This window comes from Bufo bufo, chromosome 4 (genome assembly GCF_905171765.1).
Source record: "Bufo bufo chromosome 4, aBufBuf1.1, whole genome shotgun sequence".
Taxonomy (NCBI): Eukaryota; Metazoa; Chordata; class Amphibia; order Anura; family Bufonidae; genus Bufo; species Bufo bufo.
The window spans coordinates 376,063,081-376,087,748 of NC_053392.1; the positions used below are offsets into that span (position 1 = coordinate 376,063,081).

At 41.1% G+C, this 24,668-nt stretch overlaps 1 protein-coding gene across 11 annotated transcripts in view; it reads left to right on the plus strand.

Moving 5' to 3' along the window:
* EYA4 (EYA transcriptional coactivator and phosphatase 4) overlaps positions 1 to 24,668 on the plus strand; it is a 390,423-nt gene that overhangs the window by 34,568 nt on the left and 331,187 nt on the right. For 9 of the 11 annotated variants that reach the window (XM_040429159.1, XM_040429165.1, XM_040429163.1 and 6 more), the window contains exon 2: positions 5,508 to 5,612. In XM_040429159.1, coding sequence (XP_040285093.1) covers positions 5,580 to 5,612 — 33 coding nt within the window. In that variant the 5' untranslated portion in view covers positions 5,508 to 5,579. Of the gene's footprint in view, positions 1 to 1,622; positions 1,636 to 5,507; positions 5,613 to 24,668 lie in introns of those variants that run through there. The other 2 variants (XM_040429161.1, XM_040429160.1) reach the window with 1 other exon arrangement.

A 24,668-nucleotide genomic window follows, 5' to 3' on the forward strand; every position in this document is an offset into this window, starting at 1 on the left:
CCACAGGCTGATCGCCTCCATGCCCCACCGCATTGATGCTGTTTCATGCGAAAGGATCTCTGACCAAGTATTGAGTGCCTATGCTGTACATACTTTTCAGTAGGCCGACATTTCTGTATGAAAAAATAAAATTTAATTGGTCTTTATATAATTTTAAAATTTTCAGAGATACTGGGTTTTCATTATCATCAACATTAAAAGAAATAAACAGTTGAAATATGCTACTCGCAAAAAGTTAGGGATTTTTGGCTTTTGGATAAAATTTATGGAAAATGTTAAAAGTTCACACTACAGTGATATTATACCATAAAATTAGGGCATTTAAATATAAGCATGCAATGGTGATTTCCTTATCTTAAGCAATTTTTTTGAAACAAAAGCCAACAACAGTGGTGGGTATACCCACACAAAAAATGTCAATGTCTCAATAACTTAATGATGCCCCATGCAAGTCAATTCATTGTCTGCTGTGGCATGGCATCCCACTCTTCTTGAAGAGCGGCCATCAGACTATTGACAATCTGGGGGTACAAAGTTACGACCCTCTACAAGGCGACTCAGCTGATCCCAACCGTCCAGTTGTGTTATTGGAGTTGGTTTTGTGTGTGCTAATAGGGCAGCGGCCATTTTATTTTATCTGATGCTTGCCCCGAAAGAAAACATTATTAATAACACCGTGCAACATGTGATTTATACTAAAATGAGCGCACTGATTGCAAATGTGAGCTCGTAATTTGCCTGATACATCTAGATTTTAAGTTATACATGCAAATCCTATTCAGTTACAATAATAATGCATTATATTGGAAATATTCCAAAGGACATGTCCGGACGCACTCAGGCTGATGTCAGCAGTAAGTATATAAGGCAAGCTGGACAGATTTTGATAAAGTGATCTGTTATAGTGCTATCAGTTTTGAAACTTAAGATGGATAAACGCAAATGTGTTAATGATCCAGACAATTTCTGCTACATATGTGGAAAATACACTACTTATGATTAGCGCAAGATTTTGACAAAGCGAGTGCGTCTTGCTTACAAGTATTGCTTTGACTGTAAAATTGGAGATCAAGATAAAAGCTGGGTACCTCATGTTTGTTGCACTGTGTGTTACTCTGGGCTAAAGCAGTGGTTGAATGGTAAAAGTAAAGGAATGGCTTTTGCAGTGCCTATGGTTTGGCATGAGCAGAAAAATCACCATTCAGACTGTTACTTTTGCATGACTTAGGGTACTTTCACACTAGCGGCAGGATGGATCCGACAGGCTGTTCACCCTGTCGGATCCGTCCTGCCGCTATTTCGCCGTGCCGCCGGACTGCTGCTCCGTCCCCATTGACTATAATGGGGATGGGGGTGGAGCTACGGTGCAGCATGGCAGTGCACGGCGAAAGGGGGATGGAGCGGTAGTCCGGCTGCATGGAGAAATAGTAGCAGGACGGATCCGACAGGGTGAACAGCCTGTCGAATCAGTCCTGCCGCTAGTGTGAAAGTAGCCTAAAATCGCCGGATATTCAAAGAGAAACAAGTCACAAATTGTGTATCCTGATTGTGAGCCTGCTCTTAAACCAGTACCACACAATGTAGAGAATCCAGTGCCTGCCCCTCCCACAGCAGGAAAGGCAATTGTAACAGACGGTTCTGATCCTGATGAAGAAGATGTTGATTGTCACAGTGTATTTCCTGATCCAGAACAACTGGAGGGTCAGCCGCACTTGCTGAGCCAATCAGATTTAGATGAGATCTGTCATTATCTAAAGAAAAGTCAGAAATAGCTTCTAGACTTCAGGAATGGAATTTGCTACAACGAGGCACCACAACTTCCCACTTTCATCATTGACACACCAAGTTAGCTGCATACTATGCAATGGAAAGCGGTGTCTGTTTCTGTAATGATGTACAGGGAGTGCAGAATTATTAGGCAAGTTGTATTTTTGAGGATTAATTTTATTATTGAACAACAACCATGTTCTCAATGAACCCAAAAAACTCATTAATATCAAAGCTGAATATTTTTGGAAGTAGTTTTTAGTTTGTTTTTAGTTTTAGCTATTTTAGGGGGATATCTGTGTGTGCAGGTGACTATTACTGTGCATAATTATTAGGCAACTTAACAAAAAACAAATATATACCCATTTCAATTATTTATTTTTACCAGTGAAACCAATATAACATCTCAACATTCACAAATATACATTTCTGACATTCAAAAACAAAACAAAAACAAATCAGTGACCAATATAGCCACCTTTCTTTGCAAGGACACTCAAAAGCCTGCCATCCATGGATTCTGTCAGTGTTTTGATCTGTTCACCGTCAACATTGCGTGCAGCAGCAACCACAGCCTCCCAGACACTGTTCAGAGAGGTGTACTGTTTTCCCTCCTTGTAAATCTCACATTTGATGATGGACCACAGGTTCTCAATGGGGTTCAGATCAGGTGAACAAGGAGGCCATGTCATTAGATTTTCTTCTTTTATACCCTTTCTTGCCAGCCACGCTGTGGAGTACTTGGACGCGTGTGATGGAGCATTGTCCTGCATGAAAATCATGTTTTTCTTGAAGGATGCAGACTTCTTCCTGTACCACTGCTTGAAGAAGGTGTCTTCCAGAAACTGGCAGTAGGACTGGGAGTTGAGCTTGACTCCATCCTCAACCCGAAAAGGCCCCACAAGCTCATCTTTGATGATACCAGCCCAAACCAGTACTCCACCTCCACCTTGCTGGCGTCTGAGTCGGACTGGAGCTCTCTGCCCTTTACCAATCCAGCCACGGGCCCATCCATCTGGCCCATCAAGACTCACTCTCATTTCATCAGTCCATAAAACCTTAGAAAAATCAGTCTTGAGATATTTCTTGGCCCAGTCTTGACGTTTCAGCTTGTGTGTCTTGTTCAGTGGTGGTCGTCTTTCAGCCTTTCTTACCTTGGCCATGTCTCTGAGTATTGCACACCTTGTGCTTTTGGGCACTCCAGTGATGTTGCAGCTCTGAAATATGGCCAAACTGGTGGCAAGTGGCATCTTGGCAGCTGCAGGCTTGACTTTTCTCAGTTCATGGGCAGTTATTTTGCGCCTTGGTTTTTCCACACGCTTCTTGCGACCCTGTTGACTATTTTGAATGAAACGCTTGATTGTTCGATGATCACGCTTCAGAAGCTTTGCAATTTTAAGAGTGCTGCATCCCTCTGCAAGATATCTCACTATTTTTGACTTTTCTGAGCCTGTCAAGTCCTTCTTTTGACCCATTTTGCCAAAGGAAAGGAAGTTGCCTAATAATTATGCACACCTAATATAGGGTGTTGATGTCATTAGACCACACCCCTTCTCATTACAGAGATGCACATCACCTAATATGCTTAATTGGTAGTAGGCTTTCGAGCCTATACAGCTTGGAGTAAGACAACATTCATAAAGAGGATGATGTGGTCAAAATACTCATTTGCCCAATAATTCTGCACGCAGTGTAAATGGTCTTATGATGGAGTTAGATGGTACACATGTTCCCGATGAATAGAGGCTATTCATAGACTCTAGCAAAATAAGATTGAAAGCTGTCTTGTTGCACAATGGTAACGAAAAACCATCTGTTCCATTGGCTCATGCGGTTGGAATCAAAGAGACCCATGCTTCTATGGAGTTAATTTTGAAAATGATCAAGTACTCAGAACATAAATGGAAAATTTGTGCTGACCTGAAAGTGGCAGCACTGGTGCTTGGCCTACAGTTAGAGTACACAAAGCATATGTGTTTCTTGTGCCTATGGAACAGTCGTGGTGACAACAATCATTACAAAATGAGACAGTGGCCTCTCAGAGTCTAGCACACAGTTGGTCAGTACAATGTACAACACAAATCACTGATCCATCCACTTCAAGTTTGTTTTCCACCACTTCACATTAAACTTGGTTTAATGAAAAATTTTGTAATTGCACTTGATCGTGATGTAAATGGTTTCCAGGATTTGAAGGAGAAGTTTAGCACACTGAAATCTGATGGCAAAATAAAGGCCGGAATTTTTATTGGCCCCAAAATCAACAAACTAATGCATGATGACACATTCAGAACAAAACTCAGCCCTCTGGAACTTTCAGCTTGGGATGCATTTGTGCTAGTAGTGCAGAACTTCCTTGGGGACAGATGAGCTGCAAACTATGCTGAATTAGTAGACAACATGCTTACAGCATATGAACAACTTGGCTGCCAAATGTCATTGAAAGTGCATTTCTTACATTCCCATCTTGACTTTTTCCCACCCAATTTGGGACACGTAAGTGACGAACATGGAGAGCGGTTCCATAAAGATATTTCTACAATGGAGAACAGGTATCAAGGCCGCTGGAATTCCAACAATGTTCACAAACGCAAAAGCAGATGCCTGAAGCACTTTTAACAATACTGGGCCTTGCTCAAGTAAGACTTTTAAACTGAAAAAACAAGACTTTTTGAAATTTTTCTATTCCATTCCATTTTCATACACTGTTTACTACGCAAAACTCGTTCTGTTCAAAATTATTCAATGCTTTCCAAGTGCTTAATTAATTTAGGCATACTTATGCATAGAAAAATTTTGTGATGTGTTACAACAATTCTGACTTCGGATTTGTAAGCCGCACACTCAATTTAGTATAGGACAAATGTTTTTTGCCCAGTAGCAGATGAAAAGTTTTTTTTTTTGTTGCGTGGTGTAATGAAAGCTATTTGTTGATTTGTTGCATCTGTAAAGTCCATGAGCATGTAACTGAAATTTCCTCCAGCTAGGAATGGGCATAGGTTTCAGTTTTAATTAATAAAAGTTAAATAATGTAAATTATATTAAAGGGCATCTGTCAGCAGTTTTTTGAAACTGTTGTACCCTCTGCAATGTGATTGACAGAGCCAAACATGAAGATGTGTTCACTACCTGGACCTCTCAATCAAAGTGCAGAGGGAGCAGCTGTTGCACAGTGAACAGAGCTTCTAGGTGTAACAGCACCACCCCCATTGCTCTTAGAGGCTGATTTGCATATATTAAAACATCAGTTTTCTCAGCAATGCAGTGACATATGAACATGTGACCAACTAAGATGCCTTTAGCTTTCAAATGCACATGCAACGGGTCAGCCAGTTTCAAAGCTACAAATCTGCCACAGATGGCCTTTAAATGTGTCGGTCTGTAGTGGCCCCACCCCTTCTGCTGAGCTCCACCATTTTTTTTATAAAATTGACAAGAGTGGTATAAAACATAAAAAGTCACTAAGGTTTTGGCCAAAATGTCATCTACACCAAATTTTATTACAGTTTTTTTTGCCAAAAATATGTCGAAAAGCCTTAGTAAGTAATCTCCTTTATTTTATTTATATATGTTTGTGGAGGGACTGTACATTAGAACAAGACATAAAAATGTTAAATGTTTTGAAGGAAAAGGGATCAGTAGTTGCTTATTACAAATAATCACTTTGGGCCACACTGTGAATTTCTTCTTGGCTCCTCTCAAACAAACAATAAGTTAACGTATTTTCTGTCTATTTGCAGGAATTTGGAGGAATTATACTGTGTTTACAAGGTGAGATCACTTAACTATTTGGACCTTACAGAGAAACCTTAATGGACGACGCTCAAGACTTGAATGAGCAACCAGTAAGTACCATGCATCTTTCTCATTCTACAGACGCTGAGCATATTTCACAGCTGCTAATTGTTCTTTCTTTAACATAAGCAAAATGTTGTTTCCTATTTGACTTATTGTTTCACAATCCATAATGAATAATTTGTGTTTTTGATGGCATTATTTATTATTATGCAGTTGTCTGAATACAACAAGCACTTCACATCAAGCATGTGATATGTTAAAAAAAACTTCCATCCGGTGGAGATCCAGCACTACTATTCACTATGCTGGAGAAGAACCAATGATGCTTTTATTACATAACACTGGCCACCAGAGCAATATTGCAATTTGACAGAGAGATGGGGGACCAGTAGGGCGCATGACACCACTCTGCTAATGTTCTGACTTGAATCTGCACTGTATTTAATGACACTACGACAAAAAAAATAATAATAATAATAATTGCACATATTAACAACCTAAATGTAAATATACAATGTCATTTTTTTTCTTAAATGGGTAGATGATTTTCTGGGTAGAAAGTCACTTGTATGCTACTTCATGTCCTAACTTTTTAAAATCATCCTTTGTTGGATTTTTAGCACAGCAAACAAACAATCTAATTTGACTTTTTCAGTCAGACCCTACACTCTGACCAAAGTTCCCTGTAGTGACTCAACCAGAGCATCACATATTACACTCCATGCAATGCTTTTCTGTGGTCATCTTTATCTTAGGACTATCAAGAGAATAATAGAGCCATCATACTGTTCATATCAGGTCACTAGAGTTGGCAGCGCTAAAACCTAACTTTTAATGAAGTGCCTTAAAAGTAACAATTACTTAAAAAGTGTAAGCAAATATAAGACAAATAAAGGATCAGTCAATATACTATGTATTTTTAATGAAGTGCCTTAAAAGTAACAATTACTTAAAAAGTGTAAGCAAATATAAGACAAATAAAGGATCAGTCAATATGCTATGTATTTTTTTTACTTAAGTTGGTAGATGATTTTCTGGGTAGATAGTCACTTGTATTCTACATCCTTTCCTAGCTTTTTAAAATCATCATGTATTTTTAGAATGGCAAATAGTCTCATTTAACTTTCTCAGTCAGACTATTCACTCTGACCAGGCCAATTTAACCATTTTATGATGTAACAAACTTTGTATCTGATTGGTATTGATAGTTTTTGTCTTTCATCTTGGTATGAAATGTGAGGACTCAATAGAACATTCCTACAGGTGTTGCACTTTGTACAGCATATCACATTGTATATATTTTTTGATACCTTGTATACCACATTTATGGAACTACCAATTCACTTATATGGATATGACCCATCATAGTATTTACTGTAGTAATTGGTAGACAGTAGAGATGAGCGAATTTCTAAAAAATTTGATTTGGTCGGTTCGTCAAATTTTCAGAAAAGATTTGATCACTACATAGTGGTGAAGAACACTGTACCTTGAAGTAACACGCATATGGAGTCTGCTGTGGTAGTGAAACAATACTATGAGTCAGTATGACATGCACATGACAGGCTTCGCTCTTAGAATCACTGCACACTTCGCTTATTTGGGCAGTTACGGTGCCAAAACTGACCAAATAACTCGTGTGAACTCAGCCTTACAGGTCGATGTTAGCATCAAGATCAAGCACATTCATTTTACACCGTCATCAGCTGATTCCACATAGATGTCTACAGAACCTGTTTTATTAAACTCTTATACAAGTAGAGCCCCTCAACAGAGTGGAGAGGGTGTCAGCAGTAAGTTTGTGTTCACGTCGCTGATTATTTTGCCCATCCTCTGATCCGTCAGAACAATAGCCCCCCAAAAAAAGATCCTGTCTGTGGAGCAGCCGCCTTCACTCGGTCAGCATTTTGTCAGTAATCTATCAGTATTGCTAAAGCAAAAAATACCAGGAGTGGATCCAAAACAGAGATGACACGTGAATGGAATATTTGCATGTCCTCTGTGTTTTGTACCCACTCCTGATTTTGGCTACCAAATCATAAGCCAATTCTGATGGGCCCATACAGGACTTAAAGCTACTACACAGACAGGATCTGTTGTGCGTCTCATTTTACCTTCCTTCTGACAGATCAGAAGAAGGGTCAAGAAAATGATGATGTCAACCAGGCAAAAAAGGCTAAATAGTGGCCCAGTCATGAAGTGGCCCAGCATGAGAAGTTCATGGAGTGGCCCGATGACATAGTTGTGAGGTGGCAGCAGCATGAGGAGACCACACAGTGGCCCAGTGACATACTGTTGAAGGCAGCAGCATGAGGAGACCACAGAGTGGCCCAGTGACATACTGTTGAGGTGGAGGCAGCATGAGGAGACCACAGAGTACTGAGGTGGCAGCAGATTGAGGAGTCCACAGAGTGGCCCAGTGACAAAGGTGGGTAGGTGGGGGGGCAATACCAGTACCAGCTGAATATGGTGGCTGACAGTAAGAGCACCTGGCAGCAAGTGTGGCATCAGGCGGGTGGCAGCATTAGAATAGTAGCTGAAGCAGGTAACCAGAAGAAACAGGTCTCTTTTGTCAAAGTGTTGGTGTGGCACCATGGATGATCTAGTCTGATGCATCAGGCATTGGTGTTTAAAAATCCTGGCTGATCCATACCTGACTAATTTTCACAAAGGTCAGTTTCTCTACATTTTGGGTGGACAGGCGAGTTCTCCTTGGGTTAACTATGGCCCCCGCCGCACTAAACACCCTCTCTGATGACACACTGCTGGCCAGGCCGGAAAGCTTGTCCAGGGCAGACTCGGCTAGTTGTGGCCACAAATCAAGTTTGGCTGCCCAGTAGTCCAGGGGATCTTCGATGTGGGGTGGCAGGGTGCACTCCAAGTATGCCACAAACTTCTGGTTCAGGTTCTGCACTATGTCCACCTGCTGCTGCTGGTGAGTAGTTTCTTCAGTAGGCGGCTGAAGAAAACTGCTCATCTGCGACTCTAGACTTAAGTTGCTGCTGATGGAGCTGGCACTGCTCCTGTCCCTGTATCCCTCCCAGCAGCCATGGCAGTGGAACGTGAGCGCAGAGGGCTCCCCCGGTCAGACCTGCGTGAGGATGGGTGATGGAGCACATAAAGAGCGGCCAACTGACTACATAGGATGTCTCGATAGTAGTTCAGTTTGTCCTCTCAGCGGGTGTGAAAAAGGCCCCTATTTTGGACTGGTAGCGAGGGTCTTACAGGGTGGAGAGCCAGTAGTCATCCCTATGGCGAATGGTGACAATTCGGCTGTCACTACGCAAGCAAGTAAGCATGCATCGGGCCATTTGTGCAAGTGACTCGGAGGGACTCCCTGCCTCCATCTCCACTGCTTACTGCCACAGTGTGTCTGGGTCCTCTGCATCATTTTTCTCATCACCCTATAGCTCCTCTGGCTGCTCCTGCTCCTCCTCTCCTGTCACCTGTGTAGAAAAACCACCCATTTCTCTATGCATTGCTTGTGTGCTCGAATGTCCTCCACCTTCTTTAGTTCATACCCCACAGGGCTCATGTGGCCGTGAGATGTCACCACATCTCTAGTCCCCTGGCCAGCCAGATATAGCAGCATCTGTTCCAGGACATGAATAAGTGGAATTACGTTGTTCATCCCTTAGTCCTGGTGACTGACAAACAACGTGGCCTCCTCAAAGGGCCTGAGCAATCGGCAAGTGTCACGCATGAGCTGCCACTGGTTGACATCGAAGTTACACAGGGGAGTACCTCTGTCCGCCTGTATAATCAAGAAATCGTTTATGACCTTTCTCTGTTCATGCAGTCGGTCCAATATATGGAGGGTAAAATTCCAATGGGTGGAAACGTTGCATATTCGCATATCAGCCTATGTTGGGGGATGCCGTTCTGCCGCTGCAGCTCAAGGAGGGTGTGCTTTGCGGTGTACGAGTGACTGAGATACATGCAAAGTTTCCTGGCCATTTTCAGACTGTATTGCAGATGGGCAGAAGACTTCAGGAACCGCTTTACAACCATATTGAACACGAGCTCCATGCAGGGCGCATGGCTCAGCCCTACTTGACGCAGCGCCAACACCATGTATTTCCATTGTCGGTAACCATGGTTCCAATTTTGAGTTGTCGAGGAGAAAGCCAGAATTCGATTTCTTGATGAAGGATGTGGAGCAGTTCCTCCCCTGTGTGACTCCGTTCGCCCAGGCAAACTAGGTGCAGAACAGTGTGACACCACCGTGCCCTGCACATGTGGTGTGCTGGTGGGGCACTGTGAATTGTCCCTGCAGTGGAGGCTGAGGACACGGTGGAGGATGAAGAGGCAGACATTGTCGCAGGACCAACGGTGTGAGAACGTGGAGGCGGAAGCAGCGTCACCTGGCCGCTGTGAAGCGGGTGGTCTACCCTGGGCATGTTTGGCTCCCAACCTCCCACTGCTGCCACCATGCCAACTCACAGCCACGCTGCCACCCTGCTGGCTCAGCAGCTGCCTCACACGCAAGCTGCCATCTTCTTCTCCTGATGATGAAGCCTCTTTTTCACCCTGCTCCCAAGTGCGATCAGCTACATCATCATCATCATTGAGTACCGTCTGCATGTCACTGGTGTCCTCCTCAATGGTCTCTGGGTCAGGAGCCTGACCGCTCGCAACATCAGTTCCCACGCCACTCTCCTCATGACTACTTGCCCGCCTACCGGAGGAATCCAGCCTGCTCCCGGGCCATGCCAACTAAGTGTCATGTCAGAGGAACCCACCGACTCTTGGCTGGGGGTGTCTGATGTAACTTGCGACAAACTCGAAGACCGAGTCAACCATTCAAGCACAGCTGGGTTGCTGGTCAAGACACGACCGCTAGATGACACCAGGAGCTCAGACCTCTCGCTGCGACTCCTGCTGCCACGCCCCCTTCTTCTGCTGCCTGCGACAGAAACATTTTGTCCACTGCCCGTTCCCTTTGAAGGGCCTGTCACCTGTCTGTCTGACATACTGTATGATAAAAGAATTAAATTAAAATTAAAATAATACCCCCCAAAAAAGGCTGTAGTACAATGTTTTTTCAACGCTGAATGACAATTAAGACATAAATATATGTATTTTTTTTTTATGATTAGTAATCCCCCCCCTCCAAAAAAGAACGGCAATTAAGACGTATTCTTTTTTCTATTTCTCAACCCAAAAAAAGAAATATAACAATCACAATTCACCGTAGAACGGTGCCTAAATGGCTGTAGTACAATGTAACTTCACTGCTGAATGCCAATTATGACATATATTTTCTCCTTTTTTTGCTATTTCTACATCGCAAAAAAGTAATATAACAATCACAATTCATCGCAGAACGGGTGATGGGACATACGTACAGATGTAGCAGGGTTAGCACTCAAACTCTTAACTCAAATTTCCTAAATCATCGTGTTATCTTGAAACAAAAGCCATTGATAAGCAATTGAAGGTGTTTGCTTAGTTTAGATAACACATCTCAGAAATCTCAGAAAGCATGAGTGTTAACTCTACTACATCGGGTATATTTAATTTTTCTACACCACTTATATGGCTGTAGTACAATGTAACTTCACCGCTGAATGCCAATTATGACATATATTTTCTTGTTTTTTTTCTTATTTCTACACCACAAAAAAAAAAAATATCAATTCACCGCAGAACGGGTGATGGGACGTACATATATTTTCTTTTTCTACCCCACGTAAATGTCTGTAGTACAATGTAACTTCACCGCTGAATGCTAATTAAGATATATATGGGTGAATAAAGGATCCCACTATTTTCATCTATTGGAAGTGCTGCGGTGTGTTTATTTTATATATATATATATATATATATATATTTATTTTTTTATTTTTAATTTTTTTTCTGATTAATAAACTTCCCCCCTCAAAAAAAATGATTGCAATTATTCCTATTTCTACACCCCAAAATAAGAAATATGACAATCACAATTCACCGCAGATCGCTAGCGCTGCTACATCTGTATATATATATTTTTTTCTATTATTACACCCCTCAAAAAAATAAAAACAATGTAAAATCAACGCAGAACGGCTAATAGGACGTACGTATCTATTCTATTAATACACCCAATAAATGGCTGTAGTACAATGTAACTTCACCGCTAAACGGCAATTAAGACATATATATAATTTTATTTTTCTGATTAATAAACTGCCCCCCTAAAAAAAATAATTGCAATTATTCCTATTTCTACACCCCAAAATAAAAAAATATGACAATCACAATTCACCACAGAACGGCTAATGTGATGTACATATCTTTCCTATTAATACACCACGTAAATGGCTGTAGTACAATGTAACTTCACCGCCGAACGGCACTTATGACATTTGACTACGCTATGAAACTGCAGTTCCATGCGCCATCTGCTGTTTATAACCCCAAATTGCAGCCTGAATTTTCTCACTACTCTTTTTACGCGTACACGTTGTAATTATTATTATTATTTTTTATTATTAAAGCACCATTCATTCCATAACGCTGTACATATGAAAAGGGGTATACATACATAATACAGACAATTGCACTAAGCATGAACAAGACAAGTTACAAACTGGTACAGAAGGAGAGAGGGCCCTGCCCGTGAGGGTTTACAAGCTACATGGTATGGGAGAAGCACACAGTAGGTGAGGGTAAAGCTGGTCATGGCGGTATAGAGGCAGCAGGGTCACTGGTTGTAGGCTTGTCTGAAAAGGTGGCTTTTTAGGTTTCTTTTTAAGGATTCCACTGTAGGTGAGAGTCTGATGTGTTGGGGTAGCGAGTTCCAGAGTGTGGAGGACGCACGGGAGAAATCTTGGAGGTGATTGTGAGAAGAGGTGATAAGAGGAGAGAAGCAGGTCTTGTGAGGTTCGGAGATTGCGTGTGGGGATGTATCGGGAAAGTAGCTCAGAGATGTAGGGAGGGCACAGGTTGTGGACGGTCTTGTATGTTTTTGTTAGTATTTTGAACTGAGTTCGCTGGGCAATGGGGAACCAGTGAAGGGATTGGCAGAGGGGAGAGGCAGAGATGTAACAGGGTGAGATGTTTTTGAGTTGGAGGCAGCAGGTAGTGGAAAGGGCTTGGATGTGCGAGAGAGCAGAATCCAAGGTCACTCCAAGGCAGCGGACTTAGTTGACCAGGGAGAGTGTGCATCCATTAATCGTGATAGGTCTGTTGGGGGGCAAAGCAAGATGGGGAAATATGAATTCTGTTTTATCCATGTTAATTTTTAGAAAGCGAGAGGAGAAGAAGGATGATATGGAAGATAGGCACTGTGGTATTCTGGATAATAAGGTAGTGATGTCTCGACCAGAGAGGTAGATTTGTGTGTTGTCAGCATAAAAGTGATACTGAAAGCCATGGGACTCTATGACATGTCCCAGGCCGAAAGTGTAGATAGAGAAGAGCAGGGGTCGTAGGACAGAGCCTTGCGGGACACCAACAGAGAAGGAATGAGACAAGAAGGTGGTGTGATAGTGGGAGACGCTAAACATCCGGTCTGTGAGGTATGATGTGATCCAGGAGAGGGCCAGGTCAGTGATGCCAAGAGATGAGAGAGTTTGCAACAGAAGGGAGTGGTCGACAGTATCAAAGGTATTGGACAGGTCAAGGAGAAGGAGGACAGATTAATGTTTTTGGTTTTGGCTGTTAGTAGGTCATTGGTGACTTTGGTAAGGGCAGTCTCAGTCGAGTGGTGGGGTCGGAAGCCAGATTGTAGCCGGTCAAAAGGAGCAGGAGGAGGGGTGAGAGCACAGTTCAGAATGGTCATGTTGTTCAAGTAGATTCGAGGCATACGGAAGTAGTGATATGTGGAGATAACTGGACAAAGATGATGGGTCAAGTGAAGGCTTTTTGAGAATGGGTGCAATGGTAGTATGTTTAAAACCAGAGGGGAATATATCAGAAGTTAGTGATAGGTTGAAGAGATGAGTTAGGGCTGGTATAAACACTGTGGTGAGGTTAGGGATGAGGTGGAATGGGATTGGGTCAAGTGCATAGGTGGTGAAATGTGATCTGTTTTGACTAGGGAGCAGAGGCTTTTTTAAGACCCAGAAAGAAAAGTTTTCGAGAGATGAAAAGATCATGAATGTAGGACAGTTTGTTACAGAGCGTGCATTCCATAATGCTCCTGCAAGAGGAACCAAAGGAGCAAGGGTCAGAGGAATGGTTATTAGGTTTAAGGGGTTGCAGAAATTTGTAGAAGGAGATTTGTAGTGGGATGTAAAGGTGAAAGTGGTGATTTGCTGAGAGGGGCCTGGATTTGGAGAGATATCACCAGCAATAAGGAGAAGCAGAAAAAGTTTTAGAAGGTGAGAATAAGAGAGGGCAGGAGGTATTTGTGTGTGTTTGGGAAGGAAGTGTTTTACGTTGCCAAAACTGATTTGTGCAAGCGGTCAGATGAGAAGGTAAGATGGAGGAAGAGATGAATAGTTCCTTGCTGGGTGAACGGATGTGAGGGTATTTCAGGAGGTTTTTGGAAAATGGTAAGAGTAAGATGAAAGATTGAAACATTGTTTGCATTAACTATGTCTGTAATTACCTTTGGTCCCCTTCTGGTTCAATTCCGGTAAAATTCAGTATGTGCATTTAAAGAGTTGCACTGAAAAAATTTTGCATTTGGAAAGACCAAGGTCTGGAAGACCTTGGAACTTAGATTAATACCACTCCGTGTTCAATCAGGTGTGACCAAGAGGGGAGGGCGCTACATTTGGCCTAATCAAAGGAGGACCAGATACAGGGGTGAAATAGTCAATGTAAACAAATATTCAATAAATCCAGCAGGGAAAGAAACATTAAAGTTCAATGCAAACATACCAGGGAATGAGAAGGAAAGATGAGGGGTGTGGACAATATCAGACTCTGGAAAAGCTGGGTGCAACAGTTAGGTTCAATGCAGACATACCAGGGAATGAGAAGGAAAGATGAGGGGTGTGGACAATATTAGACTCTGGAAAAGCTGGGTGCAGCAGTTAGGTTCAATGCAGACATACCTGGAGAGGAGAGAATTGGGTGATGGTCAGTAGGCACTGATGACAAAGTGGAATCCATATCCATAATATTACATTCTGGTATAATTCAGTATGTGCACTTAAAGAGTTGCACTTGAAAGATGCTACATTTGGAAAGATCCAAATGAAAGAAATAGGATATCGCTCTGTGCTCACACGATTCTACTGTGATCGCTAGCGCTGCTACATCTGTATATATATATTTTTTTCTATTAATACACCCCTCAAAAAAATTAAAACGATGTAAAATCAATGCAGAACGGCTAATAGGACGTACGTATCTATTCTATTAATACACCCCATAAATGGCTGTAGTACAATGTAACTTCACCACTGAACGCCAATTATGACATATATTTTTCCCTTTTTTTTCCTATTACTACAACCCAAAAAAATATAAACAATGTCAAATCAAAGCAGAATGGCTTATGGGACGTGTCTTTCTTATTAATACACCTTTTAAATGGCTGTAGTACAGTACAATGTAACTTCACCGCTGAACGGCATTTATGATATATATATACCGTGTATATATATATATATATATATTATTATTATTTTTTTCTATTAATACGCCACCGAAAATAAAGTTAAACAATGTAAAATCCACACAGGACGGCTAATAAGACATACGTATCTATCTTATTAATACACCCAGTTAATGGCTGTAGTACAATGCAACTTCACTGCAAATGCAACTTCATTGAAAAGCAATTGTGACATATATTTTTCCCTTTTTTTCCCTAATAATAACCCCCCAAATAAAGTGCAGAATGGCTAATAGGATGTACGTATCTTTCCTATTAATACACCCCGTAATTAATGCCTCCCTATCCTTTCCCTACACCTTGACTAATCTTTACCTGCACTTGTAAATCGTTTTTTTAGCACAATTGAGTCTTTCCTAGCGCCTGCTGATGTCTCTCCCTGCACTAAGTACACTGGAAAATGGCAGAATGCAAAATGGCTGAGGCTATTTATAGGGCTGTGACATCACAGGGGCTAGCTGGCTGCTGATTGGCTGCATGCATGGCATTCTGGGTGATCCCTCATTCCCAGAGTTCCTTGCTCCATGTCCTAACCAGTGCAGTAGCCATTTTAGGAAAAAAATTGATTAGTTACCAGGAAGCGTGAGGAAATTCGGATACGGTGCAAATAAATTTTTTCCTGAAATTCGGATCGAATTTAACTTCATCAACTTCGATTCACTCATATCTAGTAGACAGTATAAGGCAACTGCTCCAACATACAGTATTAAAGGGGTTGTCCGAGATTTTGCTATCAATGGCCTGTCCTCATGTTAGGTCGTTAATATTCAATCAGTTGGGTCCGGGAGCTGGACCACCACTGGTCAGATATTGCAAAGCTATTTGGGCAATATTAATATCCCAGACAATCCCCTTAAAAACCTGTTTATACTGTGTGGCCTACTTTATGTACTACTGCTATATTTTTTATCCTTGAGATTTTTATCTGATGAGCATTCTGACTGATATCTATTTTTTAGGTGCTTATTTAATATTTTATTGACATTTTAAAAGTGATGCTTTATGATTTTTTCTGTGATAGTATGTTTTTAGCAGTAATATAACTGCAATATGATGTTACTTGATAAAATACCTACATTTACAACCAACATATGTGGCATTTTCATGAAAATTTTCAATGTATATTGAGAAAGAACACTGTATAAAAACATGTTATGTAGGATACTCGGAACTAGTTACTAGGTGATCACAAATACAATCACATTGCATGTACACTAGAGCAGTGACCTCACCTCTACTGCTGCCGAAACTAAGATTGTTTTTATTTCTTTATGTCACTAGCATAATTGTGAAAGGGATTCGGTATACCCACCTGCCAATCTCTCCTGTGCATGGGCTAGAATCTACTATAATATTCTTATTGTTTGAGACGCAGCTTTTTTTTTTTTTTTTTTTGTAGTATTGTTTTCTCGGGTAAAATTAGCAGTAATATCTGTATGTAGATTGTATGCTTTGTATATCAGTTATATTTCAATTACTCAACTATTGCTCCTTTAAGTTTTGTCCCATTGTAATACAAGAATAAGCGTCTGATAAATCCCCACTTCCCTCCACCCTCGGACAGTGATGGCTTGACAGGTTGCTGTGCGTTCCTGGTGTAATTATATCCTGTGAACCTCTTGTACTTAGAGCTGTGTTTTTTGTTTGTTATGGTGTTAAGAAAGCATTGCACAATGGACTAAACAGATGGCACTAAAATATTTGGTTGAGTTTATGAAGGTGTTGTGAGCAACATCCAAAGAGGGATTATTTTCACCTTCATTAAATAATGCAAAAGCTTTTAACCCACTTAACTGGTTGCACGCCAATTATATTTTAACCCCTACTACCAGGACCGTCCGCAGTTCACACTGAACACAGTATGGCCTGGAAGGTTATTTTTATTTGTAGTCAGAGAATTGAGAAAAAGGGTTTCCAGACGAAACATGTATGTCATATTCATAAGACACAAATGTTGGACAAGCACTAAATATGGTTCTGAGTACTTGCTTTCCAGAAAGTATTGGAGAGTAGGCACTGCTTGCAATGTAATATACAATAGTTACAGAAAAAGCTTGGAGATCATCGTCTTTCCATTCCCTTTCTCCCTCAGCAAACAAGGGCACAAGCTCTGCACTCTAGTAACCCACTGGTGGATTTCCAGTCCCTCTTTTAATTTTAGAGTTTTTTTTTCATGTGCCCCATAACCTTTTCTTCCATACTGCAGCAATACCTTCCTTAAAAGTTTCCACTTCATATGGATTTGACAAGTGAAACAAGTGAAAAGTGTCAGACTCCTTTGGTAGCATGTTACATATGAACAATACTTTAGTTCCCAATGTCCAGTGTAATGGACAGGTCCCATATTTTGAAGTACATTTTACATGAGCCAAGGAAACATTGACATATGAAATAAAATCTTTATCTAAATATAAATATAATAGATATAACTATAAATTCAAGCAAGTCCTATAATTATGTTGTTATTAGGCCTCATGCACACGACCGTTGTTCTGGTCCGCATCCGAGCCGCCGTTTTTGCGGCTCGGGTGCGGACCCATTCACTTCAATGGGGCCACAAAAGATGCGGACAGCACTCTGTGTGCTGTCCGCATCCGTTGCACCATTCCATGGCCCCGCCAAAAAAATATAGCATGTCCTATTCTTGTCTGTTTCGCGGATCTTGTCTGTTTTTTGCGGATCGGCGGTTTGCGGACCACAAAAAATGCCACGGTCGTGTGCATGAGGCCTTACTGATTACTGTGGTAAATAAAGTCCGAAAGGGAGAATAGAGAAGCAGTGCTGGAATGGAGGGGGTTTGGGGTGTGAGTATAATTTACTATTATTTACTATTATTAATTATTATTACTACTACTACTACAGCATCCTTGACTTTTTTTTTAATTAACTGGGGCAACCCCCTTAAGGGTCACTGTGCTTTCAGAAATATTTTAATTTTATGGGGACATATCAAAAGTTTTGATGGGGGGAGGTCTGGGTGCTGAGACCCCCACCGATCTCTACAACAAGGGAAGACAAGCGTTCGCCTAGCACATTCACCTTATTTATCCCATCATGTGTATAGTATATACCAATAATGTGTAATTATGTGTAATAGATTTTTTGCGTTTATCCCTTTTTAAAATATTTTAATATTTTTAAAAAAGTTTATCCCGACTAGGGGACTAGACAATGCAAACTCTTATATAATACATTGCAATACTTCTAAATTACAGTGTATTATCCATCAGCAGAATAGAGGGTGAAGTATAGAGGCATGGAAAACCAGCATGGAAAATGATAAATGAAGTGGACATGTTGGCCCTCTCGCCTCCCTACCCATGCCATGCACCCTTTTATTGCCACTTTGGGGGAAAGATTTTACCGCAAAAATAGTGTGTAACAAATTTGCGACCTATTCATGCCACTAAACTGACATACATAGATTGGTAAGCATCCCCCAAAATTCATAAAAAAGAAACATTCGAAAATCACGCAATGTGTTGATTTACTCACCCGGTGTTGAAAGTTTATCTTTAGACTGCAAATGTCTCCAAGGAGAAGCTGAAATATTACTCTTAAAAGGGGCAATACCATGATTACTGTACAAAATAAAAATCTGACATCATAGTACATGGCAATCTGTTTCTAACAAAGCTACAACCAATCATATACCTTACACAGAACCAGAGAACTCCTCAATGATTGTTCTTCTAGATTTATTTCATGCTGGCAGCTCAGGGGGCATGCCCTTTCTCAGTGGCTGTAGCCTTTCTGATGCAGCTCTTTCTTTCTAGCTGTAACAGCTTCTAATAGTAGATACAGCTAGTGGCAGTGAAATAATGGAACTGAGCACGTGTGTCCACCTCAGCAAGGTTACTGAGGTGGATAGAGATAGAGGTTGGCCCTATGTAGATCCATTATATATAATAACTCGATGGCTATACTGAATTTTTAATTACATGCAATTACAAAAGTATTTTGATCCAGGTGCTGATTTGAAATGTAGAATGCTTTTCATAATACAACCCCATTAACATTGGGTGTATAAATCTTCACTTAACTTGATTTATCACTTTGTTCAGTTGTCAATTTATACAGTACATGGAGGAGGAATAACACTACCCACATTTCTAAGAATTTTCTTTTCAGAATTGTGATTTTGTGGGGAATACAAGTATTTACTCAAAGGATGACATATTGCTAGGATATGCCAACACTTTATGATCGGTGAGGCTCCATCGTCTGGGAACTAGCATATCTGCATGCTTTTCCATAACCAATATATAAATGCTGCTACTAAAAATCAAAGGGGGTCATTTACTATACTGGAATACACCTAGATTAGGCGTATTTCAGGCGTCTAAAATCGTGGGCATGGTGTGGGTGGGGAAGGGGATGGTCCAGCAGAGGTTAATCAGAGGTTATCCGATTATGGTTGGTGCTGCAACCAAAAGATTAGGGAAGACTTTTCAGATGATCTCAACTATGCTTCACAGAGAAGGACTTTTTATGGTTGGCCTGGTTTACAGAGATTGTGATAGATCGCTGGAATATGCCATCAGTGTCAGATTGGTAGGGGTCTGCTATGAACCCTGCCAATTGCTAGAATGAATGGGCACTTTGCCTCTTGGCTCTGCACTGCTCTTTCCAGGAGATTATGGCTACCTTCGACTATAATGGGCTGACTATATGACCTCTGGAAATGATATTGATTCTTTTAAATGGCAATGAAAATCATTTGTAGTACGAAAATATCTTGCACAAAATTCCTCTACTGCTGGTTTAATATGTTAACCATGGAAAATCCCCCTTGTCTGTGTTAGTGTATAGGTCGGGTATATTGCATGTCATTTCTAGAGGGCTGTGTATAGTAAGTCATAGCTGGGAAGCAGACCTCCATGTCTAGACTGCAATAGATTTGGCTTGCAGCCCAGAAAATCTAGACTTTAGTTATGAGAGCAAACTGTAATTAGAAAAGACTATTTATCAACATACGTTTGCTCCAAAGCATTGTCAGCTGGGTCCATATTTCCATATCCAATTTGATTATGCCTTATATTTAATTAGCCCCTAAGGTTTTCCTTTTATTGTTTAATTATTTATTTCCCAAGGTCTGTTTCCTTCCTTTACTGCAGTCTCCCAAGTTCCTCACTTGCTGGAACGGGAATGCGTCCCCTTATTCAGCTTTCAGTATGCCAGATGTTGGAAGCGAGTTTTACAATACAGTGCAGAATAAGCCACACATCTGAATGGGGTAGATAAGTGGTGGTTTCGTATTCATTTAATGCAATAATAAGTCACTGTTATAAAATGTTTTGGTTCACTTGGGAAAAGGGTTAAGTGTAGGCTCCAAATGATGCTTAACGCTTCTGCACCCTGCAACAAATTATTGGAACATAATTAGTACCTTTTTATGTATCCCAGATGGATTGCCGATAGGCTTTAAGTAACTGACTGTGATGAACGTTGGACGCTCCATATAACTGGTCACTGTTTTCAATTCCTGTTTAATGTGGCAGTATACCACTTTATGATGCACACATGTATCTCCCAATACTTCCTGTGGCCCTGCCTGTATGGTGCCTATGAACAGTGCTAATGTGTAGTTCTTTATATTTGGATATTCACTATAAAATGTAGGACCATTTACCACCATTAGCATCTTCCCTGTCCCCAGGTCAAACTAGATAAGGTGGTCATGTTGAAATAGGTGGTAAATATCCTTAACCCATTAATGCATAATCATGTACATGCATGCGACTGGCATTTAGAGGGTGTATGGAGTGAACTCATACTCTGAGCTTGCGCTATGCATGGCGGTTGCCAGATGTATAATACAGCTGACCCCACCAGCAGTGACCGGGAATTAAGATGATTCCGATCCCTATCACTTAACCCCCCAGATGCTGCTCTCAGCAGTGACTGCAGCAACTGTTTGGTTAAACAGAGTAAGGGAGTGGTTGTCTTTATCAACCGGTGAAATCACAGAGCTCTAATTGGTTACCATGACAGCTTGGGCCCTTGTGAAGGCTCCTAGTATTGTCATAGTGAGTCGCCTGTGAAGCTGTGTCTGAGGCACAGCCTGACAGCCAGTCAGCGAAAATCTCATAGATTCCAATAATATTCTATTGCAGTCTATGGTACACAAGATGAGAAGATTGAATGTACATATTCCTCTAAGGGGACTTAAAAGTGCAATAAAAAAAAGTTTAAAAAAAATGTAAAAAAATAAAAAGTTGAATTTAAATCATTTTCTTTTCTCCGTTTTACATATAAAAAGAAATAAAAAATTAAACATACTGTAATAGGTATTGCCACATCCAAAAATGGCAAAACTTTTAAAATATAAAAAATATTTATCATGTGTGGTGACTGTCACAACAGAAAAAATAAAAAAAATTGCATTTTCTGTTTTTTTGTTATGTTTCCCTGTATGTACCCTATACCAATAAAAACTACAGCTTGCCCTGCAAAAAAAAAAATTTAAAAAAAGATGTGGTTGTCAGAATATGGCAATGCAAAGAAAATGTAAAGTTTTTATTTTTAAAAGTTGTAAATTTTAATAGAAACTATATAAATTTGGCATTGCCATAAATATACCAACAAAATCACAGACAAAAGTGTCTTAAATGGCAGAAAATGCTCAAGACCCCATATGCTGTTGCGCATTTATAACCGGGGGAGCAAATCCTGCACATGTGATACGTTGCTAGCAGCAATCACCAGCAAAATTGCATGCACCACATGTACGGTACAAAATTTCACCCCCCAAAGGATTGTTTTCCCATTTTCCAATACAAGTGATAGTTAATAAAATGGTGCTATTAAAAGGGACAACTTGCCCCACAAAAAAAAACCTCATAAGGCTATGTAAATGGAAAATTTAACATGCTATGGCTCTTGGAAGGTAGGCAGAAAAATCAAAAATGCAAACATAAAAATTTGCCAGGTCCTTAGGGAATAAAAGGATGATACCATGGTTGATTTTAAAAATGAAAGTTATCATAAGAGAGGTACAAATCAATAAATTTAATTTGAATATCAAAAAGTTAATTTATTTCAGTAATTCAATTTAAAAAAGTGAAGCTCGTATAATCTATATATTTATAACACACAGAGTGATCTTTTTAAAACATTTATTTATTTTCATGTCGATGATTATGGCTTACAGCTACTGAAAACACAAAAGTTAGTATTTCAGAAAATTAGAATATTATATAAGACCAATTACTTTCACACTGGCGTTTTGGCTTTCCGTTTGTGAGATCCATCATGGGCTCTCACAAGCCGTCCAAAATGGATCAGTTTTGCCCTAATGCATTCTAAATGGAAAAGGATCCACTCAGAATGCATCAGTTTGCCTCTGATCAGTCTCCATTCCGCTCTGGAGGCGGACACCAAAACGCTGCCTGCAGCATTTTGCTGTCCGCTTGATGAAACTGAGATAATCTGGCACAATAGAAAACTGAGCCGTCTCCCGTTGACTTTCAATGGAGTTCATGACGGATCCGTCTTGGCTATGATACAGATAATACAAACAGATCCGTTCATGACGGATGCATGCGGTTGTATTATTTTAACGGATCCGTTTTTGCAGATCCAGGACGGATCCACCCAAAACGCGAGTGTGAAAGTAGCCTAAAAATGATTTTTAATACAGAAATATTGGCCTGCTGAAAAATATGTACAGTATATTCACTCAGTGCTGGGTTTGAGCTCCTTTTGCATGAATTAATGCATCAATGTGGCGTGGCATAGAGACGATCAGCCTGTGGCACTGCTGAGGTGTTATGAAAACCCAGATTGCTTTCATAGTGGCCTTTAGCTTGTCTGCATTGTTGTGTCTGGTGTCGCTCATCTTGTTCTTGACAATGACCAATAGATTCTCTATGGGGTTTAGGTCAGACAAGTTTGCTGGCCAATCAAGCACAGTGATTCAGAGGTTATTAAACCAGGTATTGGTACTTTTGGGAGTGCTAGGCTTTGCTGGAAAATGAAATCAGCTTCTCCATTATTCTGGTCAGCAGAGTTAAGCATAAAGTGCTCTAAAATTTGCTGGTAAGATGGCTGTGAAGACTTAGGACAGATGACATGGCTCTCCAAATCATCACTGACTGTGAAAATTTCTCACTGGACCTCAAGCGACTTGGATTGTGTGCCTCTCCACCCTTCCTCCAGACTCTGGGACCTTGATTTCCAAAGGAAATGCAAAATTTACTTTAAGCTGAAAACAGGACTTCGGACCACTGAGCAACAGCCCAGTATTTTTTCTCTTTAGCCAAGTTACGATGCTTCTGATGTTGTCTCTGGGTCATGAGTGGCTTGACACAGGGAATGTGACAGTTGTAGCTCATGTCTTGGATACAGTACGTCTGTGTGTGGTGGCTCTTAAAGCACTGACTCCAGCCATAGTCCACTCCTTGTGAATCTCCCCCGAATTCTTGAATGGCCTTTTCTTGACAATCCTTTCAAGGCTGCGGTTATCCCTGTTGCTTCTGCACTTTTTTATAACACACTTTTTCCTTCCACTCAAAGTCCCATTAATATACCTCACTACAGCACTCTGTGAACAGCAAGCTTCTTTAACAATGATCTTTTGTGACAATTAGAGTTGAGCGAACACCTGGATGTTCGGGTTCGAGAAGTTCGGCCGAACTTCCCGGAAATGTTCGGGTTTGGGATCCGAACCCGATCCGAACTTCGTCCCGAACCCCATTGAAGTCGATGGGGACCCGAACTTTTGGGCACTAAAAAGGCTGTAAAACAGCCCAGGAAAGAGCTAGAGGGCTGCAAAAGGCAGCAACATGTAGGTAAATCCCCTGCAAACAAATGTGGATAGGGAAATGAATTAAAATTAATATAAAAAAAATAAAAATGAACCAATATCAATTGGACAGAGGTCCCATGGCAGAGAATCTGGCTTCACGTCAGCAGAGAATCAGTCTCTTCATACCATAGCAAAGAATCTGGCTTCATGTCAGCAGAGAATCAGTCTCTTCATGCCATAGCAGAGAATCTGGCTTCATGTCAGCGCAGAATCAGTCGTCATAGCAGAGAATCAGGCTTCACGTCACCCACCACTGGAACAGGCCACTGTCACACATTTAGGCCCAGGCACCCAGGCAGAGGAGAGGTCCCGTAACAGAGAATCTGGCCTTATGTCAGCGCAGAATCTGTCTTCATGTCATAGCAGAGAATCAGGCTTCACATCACCCACCACTGGAACAGGCCACTGTCACACATTTAGGCCCAGGCACCCAGGCAGAGGAGAGAGGTCCCGTAACAGAGAATCTGGCCTTATGTCAGCGCAGAATCTGTATTCATGTCATAGCAGAGAATCAGGCTTCACGTCACCCACCACTGGAACAGGCCACTGTCACACATTTAGGCCCCGGCACCCAGACAGAGGAGAGCGATCCCGTAACAGAGAATCTGGCCTTATGTCAGCGCAGAATCTGTCTTCATGTCATAGCAGAGAATTAGGCTTCACGTCACCCACCACTGGAACAGGCCACTGTCACACATTTAGGCCCCGGCACCCAGGCAGAGGAGAGAGGTCCCGTAACAG